Source organism: Theobroma cacao, chromosome 7 (genome assembly GCF_053813885.1).
Source record: "Theobroma cacao isolate CCN51 chromosome 7, ASM5381388v1, whole genome shotgun sequence".
NCBI classification, from domain to species: Eukaryota; Viridiplantae; Streptophyta; class Magnoliopsida; order Malvales; family Malvaceae; genus Theobroma; species Theobroma cacao.
In genome coordinates this window covers 8,072,286-8,085,179 of record NC_142645.1, presented here as the reverse complement: position 1 = coordinate 8,085,179, position 12,894 = coordinate 8,072,286, and the positions used below count along the sequence as shown (strand labels likewise).

The window sequence follows — 12,894 nt, the reverse complement described above, 5'->3', positions numbered from 1 at the left end:
ATTTGATCTAGTTCGAGGCTTAAATCAACTTTGTTGTACCTCTACTTACAATACCTACTTTTATAAATTTTTCGGGGCTCTCCTAGCATGCAAATATGTTATCCATCACATGTATGTCATGACAAGTATTTTATAAGATCAAGCTTTACATAAACAGTGGCATGAGGTTTACCGAGAAACCATCATTAATGAACATCCTTCGCACTAAGCATCTGTTAACATTGTTCTCCACATAAAGTGGCTGGTTATGATAGGGATGTGATGTGCAAATGTCTACTTTTGTGAATACTATGGCATTCTCATATCCACTTGTCATTTTTCTCATAGGTTGTCCCACCACGCTACATATTCCATGCTACAAACAAGCTATCTGTACTAACATTTTGGCTACCTTCATCCTTAATTCTTTCGAGAATTCAAGTTGATCAAAGAAGTGCCTACAGCTAGGTGTCTTCATGAATGAATTGGTAATAGAAAAGTTAATTATTGCAGCTGCATGTGTATCCCCTTCTTGATTAGAAGGAGAGGTAGGCTCTTCTTAAATATTGATAATGGCACTTACATGTCCTTGAGCATTTAGATGAGTAGGGAATGGATTATTTTGAATCTTGTTGTTTCCAATCAAGACTTCTCTTGCTTGTGTCATTTCATGAAATATCTTGTGCATGTTTTTGTATTCAGCAAATGGATGACCCATCACACGTTGATAATCGCAATAGCGCAGGTTGGACTTTTCTTCTGCTGTTGGTGGTCTCGATACGAAAAGTAAATTTATTTGTCCATCTTTGATCCATTTTTAAAGGAATGCCTTTACTCGATCAAGTGGAGCTCAAAATGAAGAAGGTGCAACAATCTCTTCATCTTGTCTTCTTTTAAAGTTGTTGCGCTTTGGGCTTTGGTTTTCTCGAAGTCTTTTTTTTTTCCGTACCTCCTCCTTGGATTGCGTTCACAATCGGGATGTTCCTCTTGTTGGAACAATTAGCTCATTTTTGCCTAAAGATTGTATTATTAGTTCATCATGCAGCTTCAATTAAAGTGGCAAAAGTAGGAAGAGGTAAGTTTTCTAAATGCACCATATATTCATCAAACATACCTTTGATGCATACTTTGACCAGCTCTTTTTCATCATGAGAATCTTGTATATTCAGTACATGTTCCCTGAACAACTAAATGTACTCCATAAGATCTTATCTTGGCTTTTGATGTTCTCTCCCCAAGTTAATGAAGGTCACTTTCTCTTGAGTAGAAAATAACTCTTTTTTTAACATCCTAAACATCTAGTTCCAAGAGTCAACTTAGCTGGGAGTGAGATTTACATACCAGGTGTAGGCTTTCTTAATGAGGGACTCAAAGAACTCCTTCAAATTTAAATCATCGTCTAAGCTTGCAACTCCCAATGTTTCTATAAACTTCATGACAAGTTCCCGAGCATCACCAATCTTGCCATTGAATTATTTGAATTTTGGGGTGGTGTAATCCTTGGGGTACTACTTAGTGACTACCTTAGCAAGATAAGGTAATATTAGGTTAAACTCTGAGAACTTGTGACTCTTGTTCTTCTGATCGAGCAGCTTCTCCAACTCTTCATTTGTGACAAAACTCTGAGCGCTAGTGGAAGGAGTTACCAAAACAGGATTGCCTATAATAGGTGGATTAGTGGTATTGAGGAGCGGGTCAGTTGTGCTCTCTCCATTTCTCCATTTCTCCATTTCCATTATTGTTGACCAGGTCAGGGACATTTTCTCCATTATCAGTTGGTATTGGTTGACGTTAAGAAGCTGTGGCAGTTGAGGATGTAAACTGGGTGATGCTCTCTGTCATTCGTTTGTTGTTTTCTTCTAAGACTTGCATCTTTTCTTAGAAACCTTAAACCATTTTCATGAGCTCCTAGACATAAATAGGGGGGGAGTGTTTCTTGGTTGTCGGGAGAACTCTCCATATCTTCTGGCAATAAATTTTTCTATAACTTTTTCACTTATTGTAATCACTCATCCCTAATGGAGTCATAAAAAATGTAAAAGATTTTTTTGGTAAGGAAAGAAGACGTGTTGCAATAAGTGAAGCAAAATTTGCTAGAGACAGTAGAGAAGAAGACTGGAGCTGTTCCTGAAGCGTACGTGCTTTGATGGCAAGTAGTCAAGAATAAGAAAAAAGGTAAGGAAAGCCGCAAAACAGGATGGATGGAAAGGGCTAAGTAGAAAGAGAATTTGGGAGGGCTTTGAGAGTGTTTTTAGGATAATTTTGACAGAGTTTTTGCTAAATTATGATTGTCCTTTTCTCTTTCTAAACTCCTATATATATACTAGATAGGAGCACTTTCTCAAGAACAGTTAGGAAACACATTCAATCATTGGAAAGCGTGTTTATCGTAGGAGAGTACATTGACAAATGACTTTTTTTAAGTTAAGCTTAATTATGGGAGAACGTGCTAATCATGGAAGAGCACGTTAAGGAATGTACGATTTGGGTAAAGCACGTGTACTTTAAGAAAAGGTTAAAAGAGGTCCTCTTAACCATCTCCATATTTAAGCCACCAAGCCAAGCTCTCTAGAACATCCCAAATGTGAAGATAACTCATAAACCCTGCCACTCATTCTAAGTTACTTTCACTTTCTCGTTTAAATAGTTGTTTCATGCTTGTTCTTGGGCGTTTCTGCACTTGAAACGACCCTAAACGCTTCCGTACTTAGAACGCGTATCGGTGCTTTTCTGCTTGGAACTCTCTAGGTGCTTCTGTGCTCGAAAAACCCCTAGGCGCTTCTACGTTCAAAATGCCTTTGGGTGCTTCCGTTCTCAGAAAGCCCTTGGTGTAATTTTTTTTTTCTATAACACAATATTTTAAGAAATAATAGTTAATCAAAATTAGACATCTACATATACAAAATAAAAAAACTAAAACAAAAAACACAAAATTGACAATTTATTTTTTTAATTTTTGGTCAATTTTACGATCTATTTATATCTTAGTCGTATTATTAATTCTTAGCAAACACTTGCCAAAATTTTCATCTGTGTAGCTAGATGTCCCTTTCAGCAATCAACATTGTGTTTCGTAGTATATCTAAACTATATATAGTACGTCCTTAGTAGTTGTACTTTTTGATTCATGATAAAGAAAAATGAAAATGAAGCTGTCACTTTTCTGTGTCAATAAGTTAAGTCCTAACCTTTCATTAAGAGTACCTGGAGCTAATATGGTTTTGGTTAGCATTATTCAATGTTTCACTTTCAGCAATAGCATTAATTACTTCTTGGAAATGATTCACATGCATGCTCTGTCTCATGAACAACAAAACTCCAAAACCAACTTTCCTTTTTTGTTTTTTTAATGAAACTTTGGTTTGCTTTCTTTTCGAATAGTTACTTCAGCTGTTCCCCAATTAGTTAATCCAATAGCACAGGTTCAAAGCATTTAGTAGCTTTTCACTGCTCCAAATGAGACCTCATTTCTGTAGTTTCCTAGCTAGTTTTGGCACATATAATAACCCTTTTTCAAAATCTTAAATATCATTTAGTTCTTTCAGGTCAAAACAGAGAATTCATTAATGATTTATTAACTCTCCATTTTAGATACAGGCCAAGTTTTCAGACACTACACTCTCCTGATACTGAAGATAATTACAAACAGATAATTTTAGATATAAACTACATCAAACATTTGATTCAAAGAAAAAATCAATGAACAATTTTATAAAGAGTTTATTTAAAATTAGATCATTAATTTTCTTGTAATAAGAAAAAATTCTAGTAGCATTATGATTTTGGGTAGGAAATTAAGCACCAATTCTATGTCTTATTTGATTATTTGATTAATTTCTCCTTCACATATTTCTCCAACCAATGAGAAAGTAGAAGATATTTTGTTTCCCCTTTAATATATATTTCAGTGTACGTTCGTCTAAATACAAATCACGATGTTGGTATCGTCACCCCAAAGTGTGTGCACTGTCTGCCTTTGATCTCTCTCATGGTTCATGATTCAGAGACATTTTTAACATTAATTAATTCTTTTTTTTTTTTGTTTTTTTGGTTTTTCTTTTCTAGTTCAGAGAGAAACGCTGACTGTATTAACTTCGGGATCGAAAAAGACAGATGAAAGCACGTAAACCGAAGGTCACGAACCAAATGATTAAATCCATCTCTCTTTTATACTAATATCTCTGCAGAACCATTAAAGAAAGAATTGCCATATCCAACATCTCTGAAAATGTATTTTCAAAAGTTGGTTGGCTCATTTGCATATGCACTGCTCTCAGTGATTCTTGGAGTCTTTGCAACGTAACAGCTCTGGTCAAAATCTGTCGCACAGAGCCCCAACCAGAGAAAAAGAAGTTTGTTAGGAATAGTAATTAAGCTAGGGATTGCAGCTCAATAAGACAGAGGAGAGTTTAACTACTGATTTCTTTTCTTATTTGAAAAGGGCAATGGGTGCAGAGGATGGTTTATGAGGAGGAACACTTTACTGTTAAACCTTGACTACCTCACACTGTATATAAGATCATGTGTCTTTGCAGCTTATGAATTTGTGATTATTATGGATGGTTCTTTGATAGGAATTGGAGGTTTAAATGTCTAAGATTGTAATTAAAGTGTTGGATGGTCTACTTAATTTGAGAGATTAGCTTTGCATAAATTTCACTTGTTTAAGTATTCACAAGGTTAATTAGTTTAATGATTGTTATATCCATTGGTAAAAGGATTTAGGTTTACTGTTTAAATCTCCTGTCTAGCTACTCTCATCAGCTTCCTTACATTACCCAAAAAAATAATACTTGCACCTCTGTATGCAAGATATACAGAGATGCATTAACCAAGAATATCCATGTTTATACCTCATTCCCCTTTTCTAAACCCATGCAATGTAAGTAATGGAAACTACCACTATCTTGGATTCAAAAGAAAAATTCGAGCAGCACTGTTTATATTAGAGAAGAATATGAAGAAGATGGGAGGGAAAAGTTGAAACCCTAACAAAACATTGATTGATGTCCCAAGTTGGCAAAGTAAAAGGGTGACGTTCTAGTTTGCTTCCCAGAAAGAAATAATATCTAACCCCGGTGGCTAGTTCTTAGCCAGCTACAACAGGGTCCATTAGGTATTCCATCAATCCCTTGTATAGGGCACTTGAAAAACTTTATATTCTCGAATAAAGCAACCTTGTCCCCTAAATGTTACAACATCTGCATGTGTGTGAATATGTCTACGAACCAAACCCCCATAATTTAGTCAAGAATATGGCATTTAGGCATTGCTTATGTAGCCACATTTCATTATACATACAAGAAAATTTTTCCCATGGTTTCTCATAAAAAATTAAATATATTCCATTGTGGTTTTGAAGAAGAAGAGAAAAGAGAAAGATAGAGTAGTGTTTTTTGGTTTGGTGGTCAGATTTCATCATAATATCCAATACCATCATCTTTCACTTGTAAGTTGATGCTTTCTACCCAAAACCTTTCCCTTTCCTTGTTTTCTAACCCTAACCCCATATTCTTTTGTCTGCTTTCTCATGGCCCCATTCTTTCTCTTTCTCACTCTCTCTCTCTCTCTTTCTTGAGAGTGAGTGACTGAGTAATTGTGTTGAACATTTAATGAGTGAGTGAGTGTGTGTGTGTGTGTACTCTCTTTTTGTGCTGCCTGCCATGGCACTACAAATCCCACGTTCTTCTCAGACTGCCTTTACCTTCTTTGTAGTGATAGTTTCTTGAATTTCTTTTTGCCTTTTTGCTTTTTTCTCGTTTATATTTCTTTCTTTTATTCTTGTTATTTGACCATAAGTATGTCCTCTGTGCCTAGTGATTTCTTGCAAGAGTTTGTGTTTGTGTTATCGTTCTCTTCATCACTCTTCTCTTTCTTGTCTGTGGCTTAAACTTAATTCAAGGGGAAAAACTGTTTGATCAAAAACAAAAACTAAAGATGTCAAGCTCCAACAATTCTGCACCAGAACAACTCTGCTACATCCCTTGCAACCTGTGCAACATCATTCTTGCGGTATTTAATTTTGATCCCTAATGACCCTTGTTTACTGCTGTGGGATCAGCTTTTGAATTTTTCATTTAATGTCTATAACAAAGGCCTGGACTTTGCAAAAAGTTCAGATCATAGCAAAAGTCCTCTTTTCTTCTATGTTTCAAGAAGTTTTTTTTTTTTTTTTTTCTTGAGTCTTCTTATTTTTGTTTGGGGTTTATGTTCTTTGCTTTTTCCTATTATTTTAGGGTCTCCTGGGTTAAGCAGTCAGGTCACTATCCTAAGACTTCTTTTCTCATTCTTTTGCAGAAAAGTCATAAATTCTCTTTGATTTTTTTTTCTTTTGCAGATCTTACCCTCTGAGAGAAGTAATTAAATATGGATCTTAATGGTTCTTAGTACTTGTTTTTTGCAAGATAAAACAAGCATGTGATGATAGATATATTGAATAATGAAGACGACATTTCCTTCATATTTTTTCTGATTGCCTCAACCTTTTTTCCTCATTGAAATACTGCACCCTGCACCAGCTGCCTTGATTTTGCTTTGCAAACTCCAAAACCTTTCTTTCTTTAGCTGATCGTGGAAAATGAAAGGGACTATCCCAGTTGTCTTCCTCAAAAACCCCATTTTCATGCAGCAAAAATGTTTTTCGAACCATGAGAAAGCCTGGGGGGGTGTTGAGTGTTGACCACCCCAAAAAAGAATACAAAAAATTTAAAGGAAAAAACCAGAAAAGAGCCCTAGGTATTGTGCTAATTGGATTTGTTTAAGAAAAGCTTATATACTTCCAAAAAACCCTTATCCTTTTGCCTGGAAAGTTCAATTTGTTTCACCTGCAGAAGATCATGAAAACATACACAGTTAATCATATTTGGCTTCCTATTTGAAAGATCATACAACTTTTCATAAGCTTTTCTTCTTCAAAAAACCCACATTTATTTCAAGCAACTTGTTTTTTCTTGATTAGGTTGTATAGGCTAAACTTTTACTTGATTTGTGCAGGTGAATGTTCCATGCAGCAGCTTGTTCGAAACCGTCACGGTCCGATGTGGGCAGTGCACCAATCTCTGTTCAGTGAACTTGGCAACTTCCTTTCCATCCAGGGCTGGAAAAGATATTCAGGTGATGATCATGGTTTTGTTTCAAAGTAAATCTGCTTTTTTCCATTTTGAGATCTAGCTAGGGTTTGTGGGATTTTGTCTCTTTCTAAGGAAAATCCAGTGTTTTTCAACATAAATTTTCATAGGGGGCTGAAATCTAGGGTTTCTGAGCTTCATTTCTCCTTGAGAAAACCAAGGACAACGTGATTTCAAAGCATCCTTCCTCATATCACTGGAAAAACCCTAGGAACTGCCTAAAGACCCATAAACAAAACCTAATTCTTGAAGGTTTTTTCAGAAGTCAGGATCTGGTTTGGCCAATTAGGGCAAATAGCTTTTATTTAGGGATTTTTTTTCCCTTACTTCCATTGAGCCCTGATTTGTATGATCTCATCACTTTGATTTTGATTTTGATTGACATGAATTTTAGGGTTTGTAGGTTTTGATCACTATATACTGATTCCTTTTTCCATAAATTTGTCATCTACTATACCAAATTTCAAAGCCTCAGTTTTTAGATCCCAAGGAAGCTTTCTTTCTTTCTTTCTTTTTTGAACTTCAGAAGAAGAAAAAAAAGAAGAATCTTTATCCCATTTAACATCTATCTTGGTTCTCTCTAAGATTTGGGTTTTTGTTTTCTTATAGCACATAAATCTATTTGATTGATTTGGTCACTTCACTCTTGTTTTTTCTTTTGTTTGATTCCTTTTTTTTATCCTCATTTTATGGGGAAACTAAATCTAAATAAAGTTTTAAAAAGATCTATGAAAAAATGTAAATTTATAATAATATTTTCGCAGAGAAAAATTCACAAAATGAGATCCCATTAATGTAGTACAATGGAATGGAACCAAGATAGCTTCATAAGATCACATGTCTTAAAAACAAGCAACATGATAATTAATAATTTATAAATTAAATAAAGTATTATAATATTATTATATATAAATAAAGTTTATGTACATTATTTATACATGTCAGTATGTAAAAAGGAAAAAGTTTTTCCACTATACCATCACAATGATTATGAACCTTGATATTAAATGGTGAAGTTTTTGCATTATGCTTTTAATCTCAAAGTTTAAAGTGATTTAATCACTTACTAGAGATATGTAGTTCACTTCATTTTTTATTTGAAAAACAAATTTCATTAATGACTGAATAATAGATTACATCAATATGCCGATTCGAGTCTACAATCATGTTATACTAACTATAATACTCGTGTATAGTTCACTTCATTTATGTTACATGAAAGCCAAATATTTGATTATCATTGTTTTATTTTATTTTTTTAATGAAAATGTGAGTTTGTGTGAATGGTAGCAAACCCACCCCCAAAGGGGTATATAAAGACAGTTGCTAATCAATACAAAGAGAGTCGTATTATAATGATTTCTTGTTATTCTTTAATCTACTTCTTCTTTATTACCTACTAAATGAGCAGTAGCACCCACAATCTTTGCTTTCAATTAACTCAACTAATTCTACATTTAGGTATAAATATAATAATTAAAACTTACATTAGATATATAGAGTGGGTCACAAAAAGTTTAAAGATCTCTTTCTTACATTATGAGTAGGTGGAAGAAACCTAAGTCATGATCTTTAGATAACACTCATTTGTGTTTCATACTTCCCTTACGAAATTAACATGGAAATTAACAAGAATCAATCATTTTGCTAAGACGTCTATCTTGATACATGTGTAAATGGAACTATACCATCCATTTCATTCAGATTCTGCATTTCTGAAGAAAGACACTCAAGATGGTACATTGCATTGTCGTAGTTACCAAGTTTTGAAGCTTAAACTCCATTCTTTGATTAATCTTAGTTCAGAAAGTGGTTTGTATGTTCTTGGGAAAATTGAGGATGGTTAACCAATCTAATTCTACCCCGGATTTTACCCTTGTGAATTCACTAGCAGTAATGCAAATGATTACCAATTAACTCCATATAAAAGTTGAAACGCTGGGTATATACACATATATAGTTAACTGATTTTGGTTGTTGAAAAATATTTTTGAATGGTTTCAGGTGCCTAGCTACACCTCGTCGGAGTACAGAATTGACTTAGGCTCTTCTTCCAGATGCAAGAACAAGCTACCCAAGCGAGCAACAGCTGTAAATACCACTCCGGAAAGGGTCGTGAATCGACGTGAGTAACGTATCCTCACCGCTAGATCACTAATTGAGTTTATATATATGAAAGTTGGATTAGAATTTCATTCTTTTTAAGTACGTTTTATGGACTGTTATTTCCTATTTCAGCTCCTGACAAGAGGCATAGGGCACCTTCCTTGTACAATCAGTTCATCAAGTAATAATATTTTTTTTTGTTCATTAATTTTTTTTTATCAATGCATAGTTATACATTAATAACCTCTCATCTTTTGAAAACAAAAATTGGGATATCTATATATAGGGAGGAGATCCAAAGGATCAAGCTGAACAATCCTGATATCACTCATAGGGAGGCCTTTAGCACTGCTGCCAAAAATGTAAGTGAAATTTCATCATCAACATCTTTTAAATAATGATCAAATAAATCTCATATTTATCGAAATTTGAATTATAATCTGCAACAATACAAAAGAAGCCTGTCCGAGATGATGTGGTATATAATTTATCAACATATCCACATCATCAGATTTTCATTACTAGCAGTTGACCACTAATTACAGACTTTCATATTAGTGTTAATTTGATTTTGGTTACTCTTCTATAGTGGGCACGCTTCCCTCACATTCATTTTGGACTGATGTTGGAGACTGACAATCAACCTAAGCTGAATGATGTAAGTACTTTCATTTAGAAGCAAAGTAATTTGGTGTAACTGCCTCTGTCTATATATGCATGCATATCTATTTTTCTATTTCAGAGGTCCAACATTTCTCCCTTTTTTTCTTCATTTTTGTTCTTGGATGCCGTCAGAAAGTTGTTGGGAAGGGGGGCGGGGGGCTGGTTGTTGGGTGGGGGGGGGGGGGGGGGGGGGGGGTGGGGTTGGGGTTTGTTGATGTTCTTCAAAAGGAATTAATCTTCATCTGTCAGGCAAAGATGGGGGAAAAGGGGAGGGCTGATCAATTGTCATGATATAAATGTTAGTTCATTAACTCTTTTCTTGAATGAGGCCTTGCTTTTTTCATAGTTGACAACTATACTATTGATAGAACTTGAATGCAATTGAGTTCATGCATGATTAATATTATTTATAACTCACTAATCATTTATCAATGCCATTAGATGAATCCATATATAACTAGCCCGAAATCCCTTTGGTACCCTTTATAAGCCTTATAAAGTCTTGAATGTCTAGATTTGCAACTAGATAGATATATGAAAATGGTTGTTAAGGTAAATATCCTAGATTGTTTCTAATGGAAATCCTGTTCATATTTCAGTTTTCTTTGATTGGTATAGTTGAATTATTTTGACCAATGTGCATGGCAACCCTCGATCATTTACTGATTCACTGCTTGCCTTATTTTCATCTAATTATTCTTCTCTTCTTCTCCTTCTTCTCCTTTCAATGTTTCTGTGCAGGACTCGACCGAGCATTTCCAGCAGCTGCTGAAGTAAACAAATGGCTCGATTTTCGCAGATCATTTTAATTAGTGATATGTATGTTGGTGAAGTAAGAGGCATTCATTATAATGAGGGCCGCCTGAACTTAATTTTATTGGTTTTAAATGCATTTGTATGTGTTGCTTTATCCTTCAGTAATTTATGTAATGATTTGAAGTAATTAAATGATGACTGAAAGGGTTTCCACTATGTTAAATTAAGGCATTATCCATTTCTCTCCAATATATATATGCTTATTAGAGTTTTAAACTCGATGACTTATAAGAAATAACTTATGAAGTAAAAGTCCTAACATCATAATATTGATAAGGATGTATGGGTGCACATCTACTAAAGATTAGTTGTGCTAAAATACAAAAGTATGCGTGAAATATATAGTACAAACGACAAATTGCATGTTACGAACTTGGTAGCCATTAATTATGTCCGTTGGGCTTGCTGAAAAGTTTCCAGGAGATGGAGTCATCACCCCCGGAAATCCTCAAAAGTCTTAACAGAAGTCGGAGGCTGGCTGGCAGGCAGACCAAGGCTGAGGCTGACCTTTCAAGTTAAGTCTGGACCAAACTGATCCACATATATATCTCCTCTTGTTGGGTGTCGGTAATTTAATGGCTGCACCATTAATGTGCCTACGTCAACTCTTCGTACCGCACTTACCTTGTCAGCCTCCCATGATCTAAATTAGTTTCTTTGGATTGTAAGGTAAACTTAAATGGAAATCAACTTTGTTTTCTTTTTCTTTCTTTTTTGGGTATTAAAACATAGCTATATATTACCTTCTTCCACGTAAGCCAGGCACGTGCCATTCACTTACAAACCGACCGTTTCAAGCCCCCCATGCATAAAGCTAAAGTGCCCAAACCCAAGACCCAAACCCCGAGTAAACTGAAAAAAACCAGCTCTCACGAAAAACCCAATCCCGTCCTAAAAATGACCACCACCACCACCACCACCACCACCTTCACCGCCTTCTACAACACCTGGAGCGACCAACTCCACCATCTCCTACGGCAGCTCTGCTCAGCTCCCAAACCACCCACCATGCAAGACCACCTTCACCACTTGAACCACCTTGTCACCAAGCTTCTCTCCCACTACTCAGAGTACTACAGAGTCAAAGCTGCCGCCGCCGAACGCGATGTGTTCGACATTTTCGCCGCTCCTTGGGCCTCCTCTTTGGAGAAGAGCCTCCACTGGATTGCTGGGTGGAGGCCAACCACGGTTTTCCATTTGGTTTACACTGAGTCTAGTATTTTGTTTGAATCCCACATCGTCGATATTCTTCGTGGGGTTCGAACCGGTGACCTTGGTGACCTCTCTCCTAGCCAGTTCAGGTGACAAACTGCATGTCAAAGAAATTACCCCTTTTTTTAATTATTATTAAATTTATATATTTTCATCAAAACATAAATTTATTTTTAATTCAATGTTAATTGAATTTGATAAGTGTGAAACAGGCGAGTGAGTGAATTACAATGCGAGACAGTGAAGGAAGAGAATGCTATTACTGATGAATTATCTGAGTGGCAGCACAGCGTAACCGATCTTGTGGGCTCATTCACAGATGCTGAACAAATGATCGGACGGCTGGTAAGCATTGTTCAGAAGGCTGATGATCTACGGCTAAGAACGCTCAAGAGAGTGGTGGACTTGCTGACCCCACAGCAAGCAGTGGAGTTCTTGATTGCTGCGGCGGAGTTGCAGTTTGGGATCAGAGAGTGGGGGTTGAATCAGGATCGCCAGGTATAGTTTTTAGCGGTGTTGATTGATTTAGGATCGGACGGTGATTAGAGTTTGATTGACGGTAAATGAGCAGTGTGCATGTTGTTGCACGTTTTAGGTGTATTTATCTTCTTTTGTTTTTTTTTTTTGAGTATTTGGATTTTGTATTATAAAACTTTTAAAGTAAGGCCCTTAGGGTTGTTTGGGTGGCGTTTTAAGGCCGTCGTTTCGATAAAGGGCTGCAGTCGTTTGTTGTTGTTGGCACCGTCGTTTGTTGGCTTTGTGAAACAGAGCGCCAACTGCCCAGTTAAGCTTTGGGGCTCAACGATGTATGCATACGTGTCTCCTTGATGACTGGGTTGTAGCATGCACCGTGACACTTCGTTTTATTTATGCTATTGTACGTGTCTCTGCAATCTAAAAGGCAATCACTCAACCATTCAAGTAGAATTAATTAAAAAAAGGCAAGCACATTAATTAATTAATTATGATAATAAGAATTTTATAATTGGTT

The 12,894-nt window shown here is 35.8% G+C and overlaps 2 protein-coding genes across 3 annotated transcripts; both read left to right on the top strand.

Annotated features, from left to right (window-relative positions):
* The first annotated feature begins 5,409 nt into the window (after window positions 1-5,409).
* Window positions 5,410-10,854, top strand: LOC18594238 (axial regulator YABBY 5-like). 2 transcript variants are annotated; one of them, XM_018124069.2, is made up of 8 exons: window positions 5,410-5,428; window positions 5,882-5,991; window positions 6,973-7,092; window positions 9,111-9,231; window positions 9,345-9,393; window positions 9,499-9,574; window positions 9,802-9,870; window positions 10,617-10,854. In XM_018124069.2, the coding sequence occupies exons 2-8, from the start codon at window positions 5,917-5,919 to the stop codon at window positions 10,650-10,652; spliced, it is 546 nt and encodes a 181-aa protein (XP_017979558.2). In that variant the 5' UTR covers window positions 5,410-5,428; window positions 5,882-5,916; the 3' UTR covers window positions 10,653-10,854. The 2 variants fall into 2 exon arrangements, with proteins under 2 accessions (XP_017979558.2, XP_007021796.2); XM_007021734.3 differs by lacking the exons at window positions 5,410-5,428; window positions 5,882-5,991 and adding an exon at window positions 6,446-6,830.
* A 660-nt stretch (window positions 10,855-11,514) lies between these two features.
* LOC18594237 (transcription factor-like protein) lies at window positions 11,515-12,803 on the top strand. Its single transcript, XM_007021732.3, has 2 exons — window positions 11,515-11,992; window positions 12,116-12,803. Exons 1-2 carry the CDS (start codon window positions 11,589-11,591, stop codon window positions 12,405-12,407), a joined length of 696 nt encoding a protein of 231 aa, XP_007021794.3. The 5' UTR covers window positions 11,515-11,588; the 3' UTR covers window positions 12,408-12,803.
* Window positions 12,804-12,894: the final 91 nt, after the last annotated feature.

Bases quoted from the DNA above. Each gene is read 5' to 3' on its own strand.
- LOC18594237 (XM_007021732.3), top strand. From the start codon at position 11,589: ATGACCACCACCACCACCACCACCACCACCTTCACCGCCTTCTACAAC. The intron at 11,993-12,115 runs GTGACAAACTGC...AGTGTGAAACAG, and splicing joins CTCTCTCCTAGCCAGTTCAG to GCGAGTGAGTGAATTACAAT.
- LOC18594238 (XM_018124069.2), top strand. From the start codon at position 5,917: ATGTCAAGCTCCAACAATTCTGCACCAGAACAACTCTGCTACATCCCT. The intron at 5,992-6,972 runs GTATTTAATTTT...TGATTTGTGCAG, and splicing joins TGTGCAACATCATTCTTGCG to GTGAATGTTCCATGCAGCAG. The intron at 9,394-9,498 runs GTAATAATATTT...ATCTATATATAG, and splicing joins TTGTACAATCAGTTCATCAA to GGAGGAGATCCAAAGGATCA.